Here is a 23,147-nt window from a genome sequence, read left to right as displayed (position 1 = left end):
AGGACACTATGCACGCAGCCGAACAGAAGTTACAACTTGAAGTCGCGACAAATAACATACACACCAGGACAGGAGATATACAAGCGTAACTTTATCCTGAGTAACTTCGCGAAAGACCGCAACGCCAAGATCTGCCACAAGTACGTCAAGTGCAGAGTCGTTAGTGCGGTCGGATCCAGTCTGTACGAACATGAGACGCTACCAGGAGTGCCGTTGGGGATATTTCACGCCAAGGACCTGAAACAGTAGGCATAAGTTTGTGCTCTGGAAATGTATACGCACCTCGGAATATGCGACGCAGCCGAATCGCAGGGCGTGGGCGACGGTCTACGTTGGCGCCAGCGAAACACGACAACAGCCGCAGCAATAAAGCCCGATGTTCACTCCTGTTTCAAGGGCAAGCATCCAAGCCGGTGTGTGGGCAGCAATGCGATTCAAAAAATAAATACCACACAAAACATTATGCTGTTTTTGGGATTGCCAGCTGTGGAAAATATATCGATAGATTTGAGGGGTGCGCATTTATCGGAGCCACCAGTTCCTTAGTGTGACTCTGCACATTTTTGAAAGGGAGAGCGGTTTTTGTTGTTGGGAAGAAAATAAGTAAGAAAAGATCCAGAGTCAAGTGTAAGCCGGCCGCATAGAAAGAAGAAAAAATCTTAAACCATAGAATAGGGCAAATTTCCGGCAATTTAAAAAAATATATAAATTTGATTAAAGTGAACAAAAAAAAATGCAAAAAAATATACATATATATATATTAAATTTATTAGTGTCGGCAAAACTGAAGTCCCACAATACGGGAGGTGCCGCAGGCGAGGGTCAGGTCACCAGAGGAGCGGATTCGTCACCAACTCTGAGTGGCCCCAGGTTTATATAAATTAAATAATCAAAATTGATAAAAAAAAAATTGAAAGAAAAATAGCAGTCGAATAATTAATCTGAAATTTTATATTAATTTAATTATTATTATTCTAATTATCCATATTATTTATTATTAATTATTAGGAAAGCGCTATTATTTATAAGTTGAGGCCACGTGCAGGCGGCGACGAAATGCAGTACTTTATTAATTCTGATTTTCAATTATGGTTATGGTCTATGATTTTCATTAAATAAATTTATTCGTTGCTTAGTACACATACAGTCACGGACAAAAGTATTGGCAATTTAATATCATTTAGTTTTACTGTCGATTTTGTCCAATATACCGCCCAATATTTGATAATTTTATATTTGTATACCCTGAACCCATTGAAAATGGGTAAAAAGGGTATATTGTATTTGTCCAAAATTGCAAATGTATGTAACAGGCAGAAAGAAGCATCTCCAACCCCGTAATGTATATATATTCTTGATCAGCATCAATAGCCGAGTCGATCTAGCCATTGCCTGCACAGATCGAGTTTGTATCCTATAATCGATAACCTAAGCCGTTTCCAAGCAATCGATATCGAGTAAGTTAAAGGCTTTGATTTAAACTCTTTGGTAGATGTCAATCTCTTCGATTAGTTTATACTCGATATAAGTAGTTTGCGTCTTGCAATTCTCGCATTGTACTCAGCCTTGTGTAGTACCAAAGACAATATAAAGACTAGGATGAGTAACGCCATACAACAAAATGTTTCTATGCAGCTTGATTTTTGAAAACGCAAACGAAATCTGTATCATTGCGCTCTCACAGCCGTGAGAGCAAAAAAGCTACAAATAGAATGTAATCTCAGCTTCGGCTCTATGAGGGCCGTGCAAGCAATTATGTTTGTATGTGTGTGAATATACATACATAACAGCATATTTGAATGTTTTGTTATGCACTGCTCTGGCAAAGTCTCTGACTGGCTAAGCAATAACTTTTCTTAGTTTTCAAGCGCTGATCATAACCTATCCCAAATTTGTGTTGACATATGAATGCATGTTTTGTAAGTCGATGCAAATTTTTATATAATGTCTTTAAATTAAAATATTATTTTTATTTTCCTATTAAGAAATAAAAGAGTGCTAAGAAATACAAATAAAATATTAATTTGTATAAATAAATATGAATTTGGACCCAACATTTAGTTAGCGGCGACTTCGTACTTTATAATACGAATAAAAAAGAATTAACTTAAAAAATTTCTAAAATTTATCTTAAAGACAACAAGTTTGCTCTTTTATTTCTTAATTTAATTTTTATTACTATTAATTTAATTAATAATTTAATTTAAAGAAGTTATATAAATATTTGCATAGACTTAAAAATACATATTTTCTACGGAGCCATCGTCAGTACACAGCATGCATTCATATGTGGATACAAAATTGGGGTAGGTCATGATCAGCGCTAGAAAACTTACAAAATTAATTTCTTGCCAGCTTAGCTCTGCTGTGCACTGAATAACAACACATATATAAGTTAACGATTGCCCCTCGCACATAGCAGTTAAGTCTTTGCATTTGGCTAAACAATTGCGCGCATGGTGCTGACACAGCCTATGCCTGATCGCTACGGCCAGCTTCAGTAACCTGATCCCTTGCGCATGTCGCAAGAGCAGCGTTATCACTTATGCTAAAGTCGGCTTGCCGACTGCTACATTTTAGATTATGCTGAATCAGCTATGGTGGGTAGCGTAAGCTTTGTCAATTATATGTTTTATTAAGCTAATGTCCCAACTCGTTGCATCGAGTGATTTTAGTTCTGTTAGAGCGACCGAAGCTTACGACGGTTGAAATAAAGTATAACTCCGAATAATCAATTTGTATATTCATTGTGTTCGCGAAAACGCCAGCTAAAGGCTGAACACTTTATCCATCACCACTGTCACCCGGCAACGAGAAGCGTCGTGGGACAGGCCATTCTCTTAAAAACATCGTTGGGAAGTTTTATTTATTTATTTATTTATTTATTAATGGTCGACAAACCGAGTGTTTTCCTCATTATTCAATAGATAATAGAATTATATGCTAAAAGCCTAGTTAAGGGATACAATTTTCTAAATAGCATCACCGACCGATGGAGGTGTTTTATTTGCCAGTCCGGCCAGCTGTGCCCCTTTTCACAGCTAATTTTGTCAGTGACGCTATTAGAGCCTACCTCTAAGCAGAAGGTTGTAAGTAGGAAAAAAGTGTTCTCAAGTAAAATTAAAAATAATCTTAATTTGCTATATTAATAAAGAAAATACAATAAATAGGAAAAAAGAGAAAGTATGAAGATTGTTAATAAAGTAAAGCAATGTAATTTAGGACAAAGAGAAAGGTAAGGGGAAATCACCGACCCGGTGGGGGAAAATTTTTCAGCCTGTCCGGCAAGCTATGCCCCTGCTCATAGCTGGGAGTGGTCAGCGACTTCCCGAAGGTATCCTGAAAGCAACGATTTTATTAGGGGTAGAGACAGTTCTGTAGAGAAAACGTGATGCAAACTATTATAATTTTTACATAGCACGCGAAAAGGATTGTGCATAGCGTAGTCTGTTGTGCACGTAGATAGGAATAAGGGGCGATAATTTCTAGTTGGTCTAGCCGGAACAGAGAATTGAAGACGCCCTAGCAGAAAAGGGGAATCTATGTCGCCAATAATCAACTTATGTAGAAGGACAACACCGAGAATTGTCCTACGGTTGGTTAACGACGGAAGGTTGAGAAGAAGCAGTCTGCTGGAGTAGGTCGGCAACCGAAGATTAGGGTCCCAATTTAAACCTCGTAAGGCAAAAAGCAGAAATTGCTTCTGAACAGATTCAATAAGATCCTGGCTATTGTTATACTGTAGAGACCAGATGCAAGAGCAGTATTCAAGGATAGGGCGAACAAGAGTGATGTACAGAAGTTTTGTTATAAAAGGATCGTTAAACTCTTTAGACCATCGTTTAATGAATCCAAGTACACCTTTTGCCTCATTAACGATGGTATCTATGTGAAGATTGAAACAGAGTTTAGAATCAAAAATTACGCCTAGATCCTTAACTGTTAGTATACGTTGCAAAGGGATATTGTCGATTGTATAACTGACAAGATAAGGTGTAGTACGATTACAAGTCATAAACATACACTTTGAACAATTTAGATGCAATTGATTGGCCGAACACCATAGTTGCATAGCGTTCAAATCGTCTTGTAGACGAGAATGATGTAGGGGATTAGTGTATGATAGAAAAAGTTTGACATCGTCCGCATACATGAGTACACGGGCATGTTATATAACAGAGGGGAGATCATTTATAAAAAGAGTAAAGAGTAAAGGTCCAAGATGACTACCTTGAGGAACACCAGAAGTAACGTGAACCCGTTTAGAGGTAGTCAGCCTCAGCATTACTCTTTGGGTCCTACCTTTTAAATAAGAATTAATCCAAAGCAAAAGAGACAGGGGGAAACCTATTCGGTCAAGTTTAAAAAGTAAAATGTCATGGCGCACAGAGTCAAACGCCTTACTGAAGTCAGTGTAAATGACATCAGTTTGCATTTTCGAAAGGAAAGCATCATTTACCAAGGAAGTAAACTCAAGCAGATTGATCGTAGTTGACCGATTCTTTACGAATCCATGTTGAACAGGGGAAACAACTGATTTGCAGAAATGCTGCAAATTCGAAGTGATTATTTTTTCAAATAATTTAGGAATAGCGGACAGTTTTGCAATGCCCCTGTAATTTCGTATATCAGACTTCCCACCTTTCTTGTGAAGCGGAATGATATAAGATTCTTTCCAAAGAGATGGAAAGACAGAAGTTTTAAGGGATAGATTAAAAAGCTTTAGCAATGGATAAAGAAGGGAAGAACTACACTCCTTGAGTAGACAACTAGGAATATTGTCCGGCCCAGGAGAGTAAGAAGACTTTAAAGAGTTTATAGCTAATAGGAGAGAGGAGTGTGAAATAATTAGAGGAGGTATAGAACTAGCGGAAGAAATCGTATAAAGGTAAGAATTAGTATTAGGACAGACTGAAGAGTAAGTTGATTGGAAAAAATTAGCAAAGAGGTTAGCAGAATCAGTGTCATTGCTAGCTTTATCCAAGCCAAGAAAAAAAGAAGATGGAAAACTTGAAGATTTACGCTTCAAGTTTACAAAATTATAAAACTGTTTCGGATTTTGGGCAAATTGCCTTTTACAACGAGTTAGATAATTCTCATTGCATTGAGAATTAAGAAGAAAGAAGTTCGACTTGGCTATGGAATATTTAGCCAATTCTGTACACGAACCAGACTTTTTAAACTTCTTAAAATATTTAGATTTTACGTTTTTTAGATGTGATAATCTGGGAGTAAACAAGGGTGGTTTGGAAAAAGTAGTCGAAGGAATTGACCTAGGAATACACACATCTAAGAGGGAGTTTAGGGTGTTATAAAAAAAATTAATGGCAGTATTCATATCAACCGAGTCATATAAGAAAGACCAATCGGTTGCATAAATAAGCTGATTCAGCAAAGAATAATTTCCTTTGCGAAAGCAACATCGGGGCTTATTGGCTGATGAGCACGAAATGAAAGGATTACAATTGAGCATTGCAATCTTTAAAGTAGGATGATAAGCATCCTCAGGAAGAGATAAAGGAGGGGACCTAGACACATTAGAAATAAGGTAGTCGTTAACAAATACAAGGTCAAGTGTTCTAATCAAATGATTAGAAATTGAATTGATTTGAAATTCTACACATGATTAATTTATACATACTTTAAAGTTCTTATACATGCATAATTCACGCATACAACCAAAGGCGCTTGCACGCCATTGGCTTAGACAAGAATTTTTCTCGAGCATACACTGTCCAAAAACAAAAGTGAAATCATTCCATGTGTGCTTTTTTCTTAACATAGTTATTGCACAAGATGCGCCTTGTGTAAAAATTTTTAATTCTTAAATTTTCTTGTAATATATTTTTTTTTATATTTAAGCTGAACTTACTCTACTACTCCTCACGTCCATGAATTTTTGTGATCCAACAATTTTATATTCTTACCGACAGTACTTTGACAATGTTGAAAATCATGATTGTTAATATCGATAACTTGCAAAGCTACCTGAACTTCCATCGATAGGATAAATATCGTATAAATTTTGGTAAATAATTGTGTTCAGTCAAAGGGAAATTAAGTAATCAAAATATAACACATCATGGCAGGGATAATAACTCCAAGCTGTGGAAACCAGCCAACTATTGATTGTAATGGACAACTACACGATGACCAACTACTTGGTATTCTTGTGAATTTTTCGGCAAGTCTGGATGTTTTGGAAAAGGATTTGCACTCGGCTATTAGAGCACACAATTTTCGGTCGTTGTCTACTGAAGAGCAGGTGAAAGTTGACACTTTCTTGGTTTATGTGAACAGTACGTTGTTTTGGATGTACCTCAAACTACAGGGATATGATTTGTCGAAGGTATAAGTAATTTTTATGGTTACAAATTTTATTATTTGACACAATAATAATTCAATTCAACTTAACAATGACTTAGAATTCATGCATTGATGAACGAGAATATAGAGTCGACGTTTAGCTTCGAGCTTTTATTATGATTTATATTTAATACTTGGAGTTAGTTTGGAAACGACAGTCACACAGAAACTAAACTTTCCGTAGCAAACAACAAATCACGTGCTAAACAAGAACAAAAGTCTCTTGGCGGGAGTTCCCGACGAATACCCAAGAAATTTGTAGCAATGGTTCTTATTGTGCTATAGAAAATTTATATATTCTCAAAACGTCAATAACAGTAGAATTGTGAGTGTTTAGTTCCAGTTTATTTATTTATTCGATTTATAACTGAGGGGCGGGGGGTGACGATAGCTATAAAATGAAAGATTCTTGACCTGTTTTCATTGTAAAGATGTCTAGCTTGGTGATTGTAGCTCTTAAAACTTAAGGGATATGCTCAAGAAAACTGATTTTGATATCGATTCTTATCGATTGCTTAAAACGGACCTAGCTGTCGATTATTGGAAAGAAACTCGTACTATGTACGTTAAAACTGTCTTTATTTATAGTTTCTGAGAACCTTGCGTTCATAGATATGGACATGCCTAAATCGACTCGGCTATTGGTGCTGATTAAGAGTATTTGGTCGCAGATGCTTCCTTTTGTCAATTACATCAATTTGCACAAAAACATTATACCCCCTTTACCCAATGGGTTAAAGTAGAAAGGTAATTAGTTATGTGCGACCAAATGCGCAAACCACGCTGAGGCAGCGTGCTTCTTTGGTTGCGCCACAATATTGGAAATTGCATGTTTTATAACATGTTTTTAAATAAAGGATTTTAAGTATGGTGTTCAAATGTGTGTATGGGGAAAATGGGAGGTCTCCAAAAAAAAAAAAAAACAATATTCTTAATTAGTGTATAATATTCGAGAGCGTACATACAAATTTGTTTATTGTTTTTTAAGCCAAAAATTATAAACTCGTTGTGCTTATGATATTTAAGAGTGAAACTGTATATCCAATTTCTAGTCTAGCCTTTTAGTTTCGGAGATCGACAGACAGGCATTGCTTTAGATCAGACTCCTGTTACATACACTGTTTGTCTCGGTTCTCGGTTGTTCTTTCTGCGTAGAGGTTGCAGGGTCGAATCTCGGTGCCTGTAGGTAGAAAACTTCTATACCAGAAGCGTATAAAAATAAAATGTGTGTTTCAAACTTGAAATTAAGTTTTCCTTTTTTATATATCTGAATTTTGGGCAACAGAGAAATCGCGCGTGGTGTGACGGGAGTGCAAGACTATACGATCATAGCTTCATTTTACACATATTCAGCTCGCCGTTCCAATTAAATTAATAAAGAAACATAATTAAAAACTATGAGAATACAAGTAGTCTTATTATCATCAACAACACGATGGAGGTATTTTATTCGTCCGTCCGGCCAGCTATACCCTTCTTGGCAGCTAAATTTGTCAGCGCCGTTATTGGAGCCTTCAACAAAGAAGATAGTTATTAGCAGTAAACTAGAATTTCTTACATAAAAATGAAAGAAGTGTTATGTAACTATATTATTTTTATACCCTGAATGAGATATATAACATATAATTTTAAAACGCAAAACACGTCAGTGCTGGTTTATGTCTATATTCAGAGAGTTTTTATTTAAAATTTAAGGTCCATGCTTAGCCTATGGATACATGTACATATATACATACTTACTGCTGTTATTGGTTAATACAGCAGAGGGAGAGAGAGAGAGAGAGAGAGTGTGAGTGAGTGTGAGTGAGTGTGAGTGAGTGTAGCTTGCATATGTACATTGCTCATGTATGTTGCTCATGAAATGCGCTCCAGACAGAGCCGTAGAGTAATAGAGTTGGTCAGCAGTCGGAAAATCAAACTCAAACAAGAGGTTCTAGCCGGGAGCTCCCGACTAGGAGATACCCTGAACCCTCTTATTCCAACACCAAATAAATTAATAAAAAAAAATTCCCTGGGCAGGGCTCGAATTTGCAACTGACCGCATTACTTACTGTCGACTCTACCCAACAGCCACACCAGCAAAAAAAAAATAATAATACTTCCCCCGGAAGGGCTCGAACTCGCGACAGACCGCACCACTTGCTATGCCTCTACTCAGCAGCCACACCAACAATTAAGTACTTATGATAAAAAAAGGAACTAAAATAACATTACAAAAAAAAGATGCAATTACCATGCTATTAGAATGCGAAGCAGAAGCGCATGAATGTGTATGTGTACATGTATACAGAAATTCTTAAAGCTGCTGCCCCATACCGAAAAACAAAACAAACAAGTAAGAGGTTCTAGTCGGGAGCTCCCGACTAGAGGATACCCTGAACCCTCTTCTTCCAACATCAAATGCATATATATATTCTATTTTAGAAGCTATATGTCAAGTTTGGTGACTCTAGCTCTTATGATTTACCCAAATTGCCCAAAAAACAGGATATCGATATCGATTTTTATCGATTGCTTGGAAACGGAGTAAGTTATCGATTATCGGAAACAAACTCGATCTGCGCGGGAACTAGGACATACATTTGCATTTTGCACAAATACAATATACCCTTTTTACCCATTTTTAATGGGTTCAGGGTATAAAAAGAAGCTATATTGTCTACATTTCATAGTGATTCAATACAAAGAGGTCACCTTCTCTACTCAACAGCGAAACCAACAACAGAAGAACACCAATTAAAATAGCAGCACATACACTCAGCACAGAAAACAATACAATCGCAATCGCAACGCTGTTGATAGAATTCAATATAGACACACGTGAATGTGTGCGTGTGTGTATGGATGCGCGAGTTTTTTTTTTTTTTTGCTTACGGCAAGTCGATATCGTTTTTTGTCAATTGCTTGGAAACGGAGTAAGGTATCGATTATCGTAAATAAACTCGTACAGCGCGGGCATTAGGAGCACCTACATTTTAAATTTCTCTAGTTCTAGTCTAGGTCTTATAGGTTCTGAGATACTTTCGTTTATACATACGGACGGCCGGACAGATTATTGATGCTGATCAAGATATATATGTATATATGTATGATATAGCAAGATATTTATGGGGTCGGAGGTGATTCCTTCTGTCTGTTACATACATTTGTACAAATACAAAAAAGCTTTTCATTATTTATAAAAAAATTTAATGAGTCCGATATTGTTACAATACCCAGTTAAGCAGTTACACTGATATGTGACTCAACGAAATATCTTGTTGCCATGCCTTTTCCAAATAAGAGGGCAAAAGTCGTAGCTAAAGCTATATTCGACGATTTTATTCTGAAATACAGTCCAATGAAGACGATCATTACGGACTTGGATACAGAATATAAAAATTCAGTTATGGAAGATTTTTGTAAGTACCTTGGTATTAAAAACATAACTTCTACGGCACACCACCAGCAGACTTTAGGAACTGTGGAACGAAGTCATAGAACGTTAAACGAATTCATTTGTTCTTATAATCAGTCAATAAAACTGATTGCAATGTTTGGTTACAATACATTTCATAATGTTTTGATACAACACCATCCACAACGCATGACTACTTACTGTCCCTTTGAATTAACTTTTACTAGGAAACCTATATATTAACAACGCATTTAATATTGTAAATGAGCACATTAAGACTCTATATAATATATGTAGATGATTACGCTAAGGAATCAAAACATAGGTTAGAGTTGGCATATAAAAGAGCTAGAATAATGTTCGAAAAGATTAAGCAGAAAAACAAGAAAGAAAGGCTATCTTCGGCACGCCGAAGATCTAATACCCTTGCAGACCCAACCTATTCATATCATTTCATATTCATGTGTATCTAAGAAGCACAGGGAAAATAGTTAATGCCGAGTTTGGGCAAGATATCTTAATCAACAAAATGTTTTTCCATATAAAAACTTAATTTTTACCGATCGTTCCTATGGCAGCTATATGATATAGTGGTCCGATCTTAATAGGATTTGGTATATATATGAGGAGCATAGTAAAACTAAACAAATGCCGAGTTTGGCTAAGATATCTTGAAAAAGAAAATATTTTTTCATACAAAAACTTAATTTTCGACCGATCGTTCCTATGGCAGCTTTTTGATATAGTGGTCCGATCCAGCTGGTTTTGACATATGTGCTGCGTGCAACAGAAGGAGACACTTTCATTAAGATAGCTTTAAAACTGAGAGACTAGTTCGCATAGAAACAGACAGGCGGACAGACGGACATGGCTCTATCGACTCAGCAGTTGATGCTGATCAAGAATATATATACTTTATGGGGTCGGAGATGTCTCCTTCTATGCGTTACACATTTCACGAAAAAATTATAATACCCTCTGCAAGGGTATGAAAATTCCTTATAATTAATTTTTATATTTCTCTATTTTTAATTTTTTTTATTTTTATAATCTTATATTTTCATATATTTAAATTTTAATATATTTAACTTTTTCAAAAATTACAATCAATTAAAAATAACTAAACTATAAAAGGGGAGGTGTAGTGTGTAGTGTGTGTGCCTTAAATGAACAACCGGCATTCGAATATATAGTAAGCGGCATTTTATTGCATACAATAACTATGATACACTAAACAGTCAGAGCCACTTGAATGTATTGGCCCAAGCTCATATCACGCAGCGCGGTTCACTAGCCCTCTAGCTGAACGTTTACGCTTACGCTGCATATCCTACGCTTTGTCTCATTGAGTTATAAATATACAGAGAAAGCGTTTGGATCAAAAGCCCTTTTTCAAAATTTCTGAAGCAAGATACCGAGGATGCAAGCTACTTCTGCCGATGTCCAAAATTCAATCACAACTTCAGAACATTTTCCATAAGAACCAACAACAACCATAATCAAAACAAACAACTCGACAATGAAAAAAACACACCACAAATTTTGTCCTTGCTATCCCTTTTTGGTTTGAGGCTACAGCATATGATCTTAGCTTCTGCACTCTTCTAACTCATTGTTCTGGTTTCTAAGCACTGCTATGCCTATAATTCGCAGTCATGTCTTCTTCTTCTCCACTCACTTTCAACTTGCAAGCAGCTCGGCAGATTTTTATAATTTTTTATTTTTCGACCAGCAAGGCACACTTTCTCAAAATAGGGTATTTTTATTAATCATAAGTGATGTAACCAAATAGCACAAGCCTTCTTATATATACATTTTAATCCAACGTCTATGAAATATATAATTTCGTATTTAGTGTGCAACTATTGGTACAACTATTAATAATTGTTTTCTTGAAATATTATATACCATTTCTATAAATAAGGGTATCAATGTCGCGACCCGCCTAATAGTTGTTGTATGTGTGTCTCATCTCCTCACACATATTGGTGCAGATCTGCATATATGTATGTGTCTGCCAAGCCAAAGGAAGTCTATGAACTTAAGATTGCAATATTTTGTTGCACATGTGAAGTCACAGCCTAAGGCATTTTGCGTGCGATCATTTCGTATTTAAAATGATTACATATGTCAATAAATTATTTACTATAAAGGACCCTATTCATAAATTATTCAAATGTACGTAATAAAGGTAGAAATATATACTTAACATCACAAAACATTAAATTCTATGAAATGTGACGTCATAATATATGATGTTGGTGCGCCGTGCGCGTAACCCTTTGATCTGTATGCCATGGCCTGCTGGCATTCGAATTTTCTGCCTACTTGCGCCGAGACTCGGCTCTGCAACAATTTGTTACCCAAATTGTGTTTTTGTTATTTCTACGCGCTGCCTTGTAGGCAAGACAGAGAAACCAGCAACGAACACAGTGGTATTATCTGTCCCTTTTCTTTGCCATTAGTTTTCTATGCCCTCTAAATCTTGCACCAACTTTTCAGCGATCAAAACAGACGACGAAAAAAAAATTGGGTTCAAGCGCACTGTTGTTGTTTTGCAGCTGATTTGTTGTTGCTTTCTATGGTAAATAAGCTTTATTTTTATACCCTGAACCCATTAAAAATGGGTATAAGGGTATATTGTATTTATGCAAAATCCAAATGTATGTAACAGGCAGAAGGAAGCATCTCCGACCCCATAAAGTACATATATTCTTGATCAGCATCAATAGCCGAGTCGATCTAGCCATGTCCGTCTGTCTGTCCGTCCGTCCGTCCGTATGTATGAACACAACGATCTCAGAACCCATAAGAGCTAGAGACTTGAAATTTAAGATGTAGATGCTCCTAGTTCCCGCGCAGATCGAGTTTGTTTCCGATAATCGATAACTTACTCCGTTTCCAAGCAATCGATAAAAATCGATATCGATATCCTGTTTTTTGGGCAATTTGGGTAAATCATAAGAGCTAGAGTCACCAAACTTGACATATAGCTTCTAAAATAGAATATATATATGCATTTGATGTTGGAAGAAGAGGGTTCAGGGTATCCTCTAGTCGGGAGCTCCCGACTAGAACCTCTTACTTGCTTGTTTTGTTTTTCGGTATTTTGACTGCGCACGTGCTTGCGACGGAAAATCCAAGAATTTCTGCATACATGTGCACACACCATTCATGCGCGTCTGCTTTGACTTCGATTGTATTGTTTTAACTGCTGCTATTTTAATTAGTTTTTTTTTCTGAATAAGACTCAATTAGAGATGTGGCTGTTTAGTAAAGGCGGTGGCAAGTGGCATGGTATGTCGTGAGTTCGAACCCTACCTAGGAAGTTGTTTTTATACCCTGAACCCATTAAAAATGAGTAAAAAGGGTATATTGTATTTGTGCAAAATGCAAATGTATGTAACAGGTAGAAGGAAGCATCTCCAACCCCATAAAGTATATATATTCTTGATCAGCATTAATAGCCGAATCGATGTAGCCATGTCCGTCTGTCTGTCCGCCCGTCCGTCCGTCCGTATGTATGAGCGCAAAGATCTCAGAACCTATAGGAGCTAGAGACTTGAAATTTTAGATGTAGGTGCTTACTCCGTTTCCAAGCAATCGATACAAATCGATATCGACATCCTGTTTTGTGAGCAAATTGGGTAAAAAATAAGAGCTAGAGTCACCAAACATAATATGTTGCTTCTAGAATATTATATATATTTCAAGTATCTTTCATTTTATACCTATCGCCACCTTCCCGCTACCACCCCAAGCTATAAATCAATTTAAGCCACAATTTAAATGCAATTGACTTTTTCAGAATACACAAATATTCTATGGTACAAAAAGATGTACTGTAGAAAATGTCATAAAGATCGGTTAAGAAAAAACAAAAGTTATATACAACTGCGCAATTGAATGGGGCAGCAGCTTTAAGAATTTCTGTATACATGCACACACACATATATATGCGCGTCTGCTTCGCATTCTTACAGCATGGTAGTTGCGACTTTTTTCTGTAATGCTATTTTAGTTCCTTTTTTATCATAAGTACTTAATTGTTGGTGTGGCTGCTGAGTAGAGGCATTGCAATTGGTGCGGTCTGTCGCGAGTTCTAGACCTACCGGGGAAAGTACTTTTTTTTTTTTTTGCTGGTGTGGCTGTTGAGTAGAGTCGACAGCAAGTAATGCGGTCAGTTGTGAGTTCGAGCCCTGCCAAAGGAACTTTTTTTTATTTTTCTTTATTACAACAAGCGAGCGCGTAGCGTGTGCTGCATTTGGTGTTGGAATAAGGGGGTTCAGGGTATTCCCTAGCCGGGAGCTCCCGACTAGAACCCCTTACTTGTTTTTTTTTTTGGGCTGGTGTGGCTGTTGAGTAGAGACGGCGGCAAGTAGTGTGGTTAGTTGTGAGTTTGAGCCCTGCCAAAGGAACTTTTTTTTTATTTTTCTTTATTACAACAAGCGAGCGCGTAGCGTGTGCTGCATTTGGTGTTGGAATAAGGGGGTTCAGGGTATCCCCTAGTTGGGGACTCCCGACTAGAACCACTTACTTGTTCTTCTTTTATTAGGGTCACCGGGGTGAGTAGCCCTACTCTTAATGTTTTCAACATTTTATTGCCCATTTGTTTGAAATCATCAATTGAAACTTGTTCAAAGATATTTCCCCACGGTTCCATTTTGAGTTGGCTTGATTTGATGCATATCGGCTTGTAAGCCTTTGGAAGAACTGACTAAAGTCAAGAATTTTATTAATATACATATCGCTAACATCATATTTTGCAGTAATTTTCTTTCCATGTTTAAAGAAACATAACATATATTTTACTTGCAAGGTTACTACTTTACGAACTTAGTCATTGTTGATGACTTCATATACGTTGGGCTTTGACGCTTTTTTTATAGATTGCATAGGCAATTCTATTCCTTTATCTCCTGTGTAGGATTTTTGTCTACTTTTATATCTGGTAGTGACGTTCATTATGTTTCTGGTAATGTCTTGTAGTTCTTTGATGGTTATTCTTGATAACGCATCTGCTACATAATTGTCTTTTCCTTTTAGATACTCGACTGTGACGTCGTTTTCTTCTAATTCGCGCGGCATGCGAGTTAATTTTGAGCTAGGATTGATCATCGAAAACAAATATGTTAATGGTCTGTCGTCTGTTCGGACTGTAAAATGTTTGCCATAAATGTATGGTCGAAAATGGGTAATTGCCCTCAGCCTTATGGTTTTGAGTTAAAACCGCTCCACAAGCTTGTTTACTTGCATCAGTTATTATGCAATATTCTTTGCTAAAATCTGGATGTTGTAACAGTGTTGGGCTCATTATATTTTTTCTTAAGTAATGGAAAGCTTTTTGTATTTGTACAAATGTATGTAACAGACAGAAGGAATTATTTCCGACCCCATAAAGTACATAAATGTATATCTTGATCAGAATCAATATGTATAAACGAAAGTTTCTCAGAACCTATAAGACCTAGACTAGAACTAGAGAAATTTGAAATGTAGGTGCTCCTAATGCCAACGTAGTTCGAGTTTATTTACGATAATTGACAACTTTCCCCGTTTCCAAGTAATCGATAAAAATCGAAATTGATTTTCCGTAAGCAAAAAAAAAAAAAAACACGCACACATTCACGTGTGTCTTATTGAATTCTATCAACAGCGTTGCAATTGCGATTGTATTGTTTTCTGTACTGAGTGTATGTGCTGCTATTTTAATTGGTTTTCTTTTGTTGTTGATTTGGCTGTTGAGTAGAGACGGTGGCAAGTAGCCTGGTCCGTTACGAGCTCGAGTCCCATCCAGGAAACAATTTTTTTTTTACATTTATTTTTATTACTGCTAAAGCATGCGAGCGCTTAGCGCGAGCTGCAGTAGGTGCTGGTGGTATGAATTCAGGATATCCCCAAGTCTGAAACTCCCGACTAGAGCGTCTTATATGTTGAATGTAGATAAGTTAGAAAAGAGGTACTAAAAAGGATATGAAAAAAGTAAAGGAATTTGACACAGAGTTGGGAAATCACCAACCGTGTGAGGGAAATTTATAGCCTGTCCGGCATGCTATGGCCCTACTCAAAGCTTTAAATGGTTGGTGAGTTCCAATATTTATCCTGAAAACAAGGATCTTATTGATGGTAGAGAGAGCTCTATAGTGAATATGTAGTTCAATACACGAAGTGAGTTGTGGAATGTGTGCACGTAGATCAAAGTGAAAGGCAAAGTGTGTTTGCAGGGAGCAGAGAATTGCAGACGTCTTAACAGGAAAGGAGAATAAATGTCGACAATAAATACTAGTACCTTATGTAGAAATGCAACGCCGAGGATTGTGTGTGTGTTTTTAGCGCCCGAAATACAGAAATCACAAAAACTTTAAATCTTGTCAAATTTGCGAGGGGCAGACAGGCAGGCAACCAACGGGCACACAAGCGCATAAATTATTATCTTCATATACAAAATATGCAAGTATGCGTGAATAGCGAGTCCAAAATATTTTAAATGACACATGGCAACGCTTAGGTACCCTTTCCAACGATAACGAGCTAAAGTGCAAGAATTTCGCAACGATGTGGCAAACCCTTTCATTATTTCATATTAACTGTCCCTTCAAAAGGGAGGAAAACCACCGACTTTTGAGAAAAAACGAATTTGTGGGCATTTTTGCTTGTGCGGACAATACACATACAGACAGTACAACGGTAAATACACAAATTGAAAGAGCACTAAGAGTAAGCCAAAGCAGTTTCCTGTAGTGCAAGGGAGTAAAAAAAGACAGCGATGTCGTTCTATCGCACAAGTCATATGTATTTCTTACTCTCTTGCTGTCTGAGCGCGCGCGTGTCTCAAACCCTACCAAAACGAAGGCAACTTTGGACCAGCCGCACAAAAACGGAGAGGCCGCATCGCCGTCCACTGATTGTCCAGTCTATATGTTTTTTGGTTAGTACGATTATTATATTGTTGAGACCAGAAACTTAAGCAGTACTCAAGTGTAGGACGAGATGTACAGACGTTTGGTTACGAAGGGATCGTTAAACTACTATTATACCAACGTTTTATGAAATCAAGAACACCTTAGGCCTCATTGACAATGGTAGCAATAGCGAGATTTAAGCCGAGCTTAAAATAAAAACTAACCCCTAGAACATTAACTAATAGTATATGTTGCAAAAGTATTTTTTCGATCGTATAGCCAACACGATTAAAGGTCATAAAAATACACTTTAAACAATTCAGATGCAATTGATTGGACGAACACCAGAGTTTCAAAGAGTTCAAATCGTCCTGTAGATAAGAGTGATGTATAGAGTTAGTATACGAAAGCAAAGTGTCACATTATCTGCGTACATAAGTACATGAGTATGTGATATAACGGAAGTGAGATCATTTATAAAAATAGTAAATAGTAAGGGTCCAGGATGATTACCTTAACGTACACCTGAAGTAATGTGAACCTGTTTCCTTCCTTTCTAATAAGAAAAAATCCAAACGACTTCCCAATAAAGATTGGTGTAGTGGAAAAACATATGTATATTTCCAAAGAGATGGAAAGACAATAGAAGGAATATTGTCAGGCCCGGGTGATTAAGTAGAAAAGGAAATAATAGGAGCGAGGAACTAGACGAAGAAATATTATAAGGGTAACACATATTATTATGGTAAATTGATTAAAAAAATCTGTAAAGAGATAAGCAGCATCAAAGTCTTTGATTGCCTTAGCCTTCCCAAGAAAAAAAAAGATGACGAAGTAGAAGATTTACGCTTCAAGCTTACAAAATTATAAAATTGTCTCGGATTTTCAGCAAATTGTCTTTTGCAAAGACTTAGATATTCTAATAGCATTGTGAATTCATAACGAGAAAGAAAGGCTATCTTCGGCACGCCGAAGATCTAATACCCTTGCAGACCCAACCTTTTCAAAATGCTTATAGTGCTTTGCCCGTATCTAAGAAGCGCAGGGAAAATAGTTAATGCCGAGTTTGGGCAAGATATCTTGAAAAACAAAATGTTTTTTCATACAACAACTTAATTTTCGACCGATCGTTGCTAAGGCTAAGGATTTTGCATATAGATGAGGAGTATAGTAAAACTGATAAATGCCGAGTTTGGTCAAGATATCTTGAAAAACAAAATGTTTTTTATACAAAAACTTAATTTTCGACCGTTCCTACGACAGCTATATGATATAGTGGTCCGATCCAGCTGGTTTTGACATATGTGCTGCGTGCAACAGAAAGAAGGACATCTGCAAAGTTTCATTAAGATAGCCTTAAAACTGAGAGACTAGTTTGCATAGAAACAGACAGACGGGCATGGCTCTATCGACTCGGCTGTTGATGCTGATCAAGAATATATATACTTTATGGGGTCGGAGATGTCTCCTTCTAAGCGTTACACATTTCACGACAAAATTATAATACCATCTGCAAGGGTATAAACAAGAAGTTTGACATGTTAAAATTTTTTAAATACTTAGACTTAATATTTTTTAGGTTTGATAGTTCGAAAGCAAACCAGGGAGGCATAGAAGAGGCAGACAATGGGATTGAATGGGTATACATTCATATAGATCGAAATTAAGGGTGTTTTAAAAAAAAATGTACATCAGTACTCATATCAACGTCATATAAGCAAGGCCAATCAGTTGCATAAATACCTTGATTGATCAATGAATATATGCAGTCTATGAAGTCCTGCTGTGCTAAAGGTACAAGTTAATTATTGGCGGTGAATAATGACCAAGAGAGGTTCGGTAAAATCACCCAACATAATAAAAAGGTCATTATTACTTGGGTAAAAACTTCTTTAATAAAAGTAATTTGTTTTATGTAAACTGGAATGTCAGAAGAAGGTGAGATAGCTGATCAGGTAATATAAATAGCACGTGAAGGGAAATCAACTGTAACTGAGACAATCTCAGCATCAGTAGGCGCAGTAAAACAAAAAGGTTCAGAATGGAGAATGGATTTAACGGCTTTTCGGAAAAAGTACACTATCAGATATGATTGAATTAAACCATGTTTCTGAGAATGAGATATCCAAATTATATGAAATGATGTTTCGCATAAGTAAGTTTTGATCATTCAAATAGCAAATGTATAATTTAGAAGTCCGATCGTACACAGACGGAAAAAAGCTCTTAGATGTCACATTTTCGCTAAGAGGCTATGCGATCAGCTGGTGCTTTATTGACTCCATGTATTGTTCACTTGACTTAGATTTAGAAACAATTGATGCTTAGTAGCGCGGAAGCCGACTAAGCGATAATCATTCATTCTTTATAATGCTTTTGGCGACCTTTCATTTTTTAATCTTTATTTATTTAGCTGGCTCGAGGTCGTTGGTTGAGTTTATTAAACACAAAAACAAAAAACATTTTGTTTTTAGCATATTTTATCGATATATTACTGCTGCAAATCGGGAACCATCTTCAGAGCACTATCCAAGAGACCACAAAGAAATTGGACACGATATTAAACAACATTTGACCAAAAACGACTTCCCACAGCATGTTTTTAAGCTCAAAAGCCAACAGAACTTGTCAAAATATATATATATCTTTAATACATGTACCACAATTATCAGTACGTCTCACGAACTCAGACTGCTACAACAATTAAGAAATAAAAGTAGCACACAAAACTACGAAAACATTACAATAATATTTTCAACAATACTACAGTACATAGAATTAATGTAATTTACAAAATACATTGTTGCGGGGCCACCAACAATAATTTCAATAGCATGTAAACCAAAAACAATGACAACACGACACAAATCCGACTTCAAATTAAGACATAAAAGTAATATACAAACATGTAAGAGGTTCTAGTCGGGAGCTCCCGACTAGGGAATACCCTGAGCCCTCTTATTCTAACACAAAATGCAGTTCGCGCAATGCACTCGTTTGAGGTAATATAGATAAATTTAAAAAAAAGTTCGAACCCGCAGCCAACAAAAAAAAAAAAACTGTTTCCCCGGTAGGGCTCGAATTCGCGACAGACTGCACCATTTGCTATGCCTCTACTCAACAGTCACACCAATAATTTTGTCTTATTGAATTAAAGTAGCAGCACAGAAAACAATCGCAATTGCATTGCTGTTGATAGAATTTGCAGCAGACGCGCATGAATGTGTGTGTGTACATGTATACAGAAATTCTTGAAGTATTCGCTAGCTGTCTCATCCAATTGCGCAGTTACATATAACTTATGGGTTTTTCATAGCCGATTTTAATGAAATTTTCTACAGTACATCTTATTGAACCATACATATTTGTGTACTCTCAATAAGTAAATTGCATTTAAATTGTGGCTCAAATTGGTGGGCAACATATGTTGGGTATTAACTTGATTTATAGCTCTGCGGTGGTAGCGGGAAGGTGGCGATATAATATTCTAGAAGCAACATATCAAGTTTGGTGACTTTAGCTGTTAATATTTACCAAAATTGCTGAAAAAAAAATAAAAAAGATTTTGATATCGATTTTGATCAATTACTCAAAAATGGGCCAAGTTATCTAATATCGGAAACAAACTCGATCTGCCCAGGCACTGGAGGACCTACAGCTAAAATCTGTCTGTAGCTGTTATAGGTTCTGATATCCTTGCGTTAATACATACATACAGACAGACGGACGGACAGACAAACAGACGGACATGGCTAGATAGACTCGGCTATTGATGTTGATCAAGAATATATATACTTTATGGGGTCGCAGATGCTTCCTTCTGCCTGTTACATACATTTGCATAAATACATTATACCTTTTTACTCATTTTTAATGGGTTCAGGGTATACAAATAGCACCAATGACCGACTCTATGACAAGGAACCAACAATAATCCTACATCAAGAACAACACTACAACAAACAGCATACATTAGAAAAGCTACACAACAAACTAAAGAGTAAACTTAAAAACATGCACATAAAATTGCGCTCTCTTGTGTAAACACTTATTAAAGAGCCAAAGAGTTTCAATCTCCAAGTCAAGAAGCGCAGACGTATGTTAAATGATTAATTTATTGTTTAAAATAATTTATTTTAATGTTATTTGTTTATTACTTCCTGGTGTTAATGCCCTGAATACGGTTGCCGATAAGCAGTCGAATATCGGATAAATATAGATAAAAGCCAATTTTTTTTTTCACATCTGTTTTTAATAAACTAAACCCTGGCTCTCCAGCTAGCAAATTAAAAATTTAATTGTAGCTTATTTCAAATAAATGTTTAATGATTGATGACTTTCCCTAGCACTACATTTTACACGATTTGGGTCGAGCAAGAGAAATGCTAGCACGCGAAAAGCAAACGAACAGTTCGAAAACAGCACCACGCTTAGACATAGCAGCGAGTAAACGGTTTATTGCTGCAGGAATGCACACACGATTTGTAGATATGGAAGGCGTCATGGTAACCGAAGCTCAATATATGCGTAGCCTGACGGAGGCAAGCGGCTCCAATATCCAATAAACGATCTGAACTTGGAACATGAAAATCGTTAAATAAAAAATATGTTTAAGTAACACATAAGTTAACCCCGTTAAATAACAGTGTTGACTCTTAAATGGTCTTACAAACAATATACTAATATATTGCGGTATATACTATATACTTACGCAGGAATATTTTACTACATTAATTATAATTGCGGATAGGTTGCAATTGGATTTAGAATAAAGAACGCAGAATGAAATGTTATATGTGCGAATACAAAGCAACGAAACCGCTGTTGAAATGTTAAAATATTAAATAAATTAATCTAGACCTATACTTATTATATTAATAAAGGGGAGTCAATACGGTCTATTGTACCTAGTGCTCTCTAATGAACAAGAGTTGTTCGACTTTTCCTATGAAGAGGAGCAGTGTCTTTCTAAAAAAGTTTTTATTCCATCTTCCCCACGTAACATAGAACTTTCACTGAGAATATGCATAAGTGTTTTTGTCAAGAAGAGCCTACAATAAGATATTTACGAGGTGTATCCTGTTGTTGCCATTTTCCGAGGCCCTGCAGAAGAATTTGAGCGACCCGTTATATATATTAGCAAATATGGATGCAGAAGAGGCTTAATGTGGCAAACTTTTTCACGTGTAAACACAAACGAGTGACATCATGTTATGACAGTGGCTTTCGTATCCAACCAAGAGCGGCGTATGTTGCCACCAGCTTAGGCAAGTCCAGAAAACATGTGTAGATTTAGTTAACGTATTGTCTTTTATCCAGAACTACTATAAAGATTTGAACAATATCAACTAGGTACTGTTTAGAAAAGAGCACAATATTTGTCATTTAATGTTGAGGCCTTGGTGGCAAGCTCCTGCAGTTTCCGCATTCTCTTCTGGAGCTTGTTTACCTCTAATATGGCGCCTGGCACACCGACTTTGGTCACAGGTCGTTGAAGGATCTCGATAGCTTTCCCGACGACCGTTCGTATTATCTGATTGTCTTTTGATAGGATGGCTTGCTCGATTATGTTCTCGTCTACTTACAGTACGATGTCGCCAAAAAAAAGTTCAAAACTGTCCGACGTAATGAAGTATTTAGAGCAAAGGTTGAGTGCTCTATGCTCATTGAAGGACGAGGAGAAAAACACGAAAGTCAATAAGGACTCTCCGGAAAATTGCCTCGTTTGCAAGGTATCAGGGCATTATGCATTACAATGCTTTAAATTTAGAGGCATGAGCCCTGTAGAAAGGGCTTCAAGAAAGGTACAATTATGTTTAAAGTGCTTAAAATATTCAATTGCCAAGAGGTGCACGAGTAAAATTGTAAGTGCAGAATGCAACAAATCACACAATGCTTCGCTTGGAAAGAAGCAACAGTGTGAACACATGCGTGACTGAAAGGCACGAGCTATTAGCCACAGCACTTATCATGGTAAAGTGAGCTAATGGGGAATACGAAAAATGGCGGGCACTAAGTGATAGTAGGTCGCAAACTACAAAAATATTATATAATATTATATATAGTATATATATGTATATATATATAGTGACATCATATATATATGTATATTTGTAATATATATTTGTAATATATATATATAATATAAGTTAAGTACCCTCATACTGCCAAAGAGGATCACTTTACTAATGTGAACAGCGTCCTAGGGATACAGTTAGTGACGAAATAAATACGCTTCGATTGATTGAGTTAGAGGTTTAGTTTAAGCAGCTTTATTGATAATAATCTGGTCAAGTTCGTCTCCGGAAATTGAATGAAGTTCTGGCTCTTGTCAGAACGGCAGCAAGCCTCTCTGCTGGCGATCGGCTGAGCCAACGTCGTGCGGTGTCAGCTTTCCGGTGGAGCCAGCGCTGCGGATGTTTTGTAATCAGCACAGCAATTCTGCAGCGCAGGCATAGCGTCAGCGTTGTGGATATTGTTTG

At 36.7% G+C, this 23,147-nt stretch overlaps 1 protein-coding gene across 1 annotated transcript; it reads left to right on the top strand.

Annotated features, from left to right (window-relative positions):
- The first annotated feature begins 6,039 nt into the window (after nt 1–6,039).
- LOC115768654 (nuclear nucleic acid-binding protein C1D) lies at nt 6,040–21,595 on the top strand. The gene is made up of 2 exons (XM_030713331.1): nt 6,040–6,349; nt 21,012–21,595. Exons 1-2 carry the CDS (start codon nt 6,083–6,085, stop codon nt 21,228–21,230), a joined length of 486 nt encoding a protein of 161 aa, XP_030569191.1. The 5' UTR covers nt 6,040–6,082; the 3' UTR covers nt 21,231–21,595.
- Nucleotides 21,596–23,147: the final 1,552 nt, after the last annotated feature.

This window comes from Drosophila novamexicana, unplaced genomic scaffold (genome assembly GCF_003285875.2).
Source record: "Drosophila novamexicana strain 15010-1031.04,08,12 unplaced genomic scaffold, DnovRS2.1 tig00001900-arrow-arrow-pilon, whole genome shotgun sequence".
In the NCBI taxonomy this organism is placed as follows: domain Eukaryota; kingdom Metazoa; phylum Arthropoda; class Insecta; order Diptera; family Drosophilidae; genus Drosophila; species Drosophila novamexicana.
Note: the sequence above shows the minus strand (reverse complement) of the source record. Positions and strands in the feature narration are given on the sequence as shown.

What these genes read in the sequence shown, in the direction of transcription:
- LOC115768654 (XM_030713331.1), top strand. Translation starts at nt 6,083, where the DNA reads ATGGCAGGGATAATAACTCCAAGCTGTGGAAACCAGCCAACTATTGAT. An exon ending in AGGGATATGATTTGTCGAAG is followed by an intron (nt 6,350 to 21,011) that starts GTATAAGTAATT and finishes GACTTTCCCTAG; the next exon opens with CACTACATTTTACACGATTT.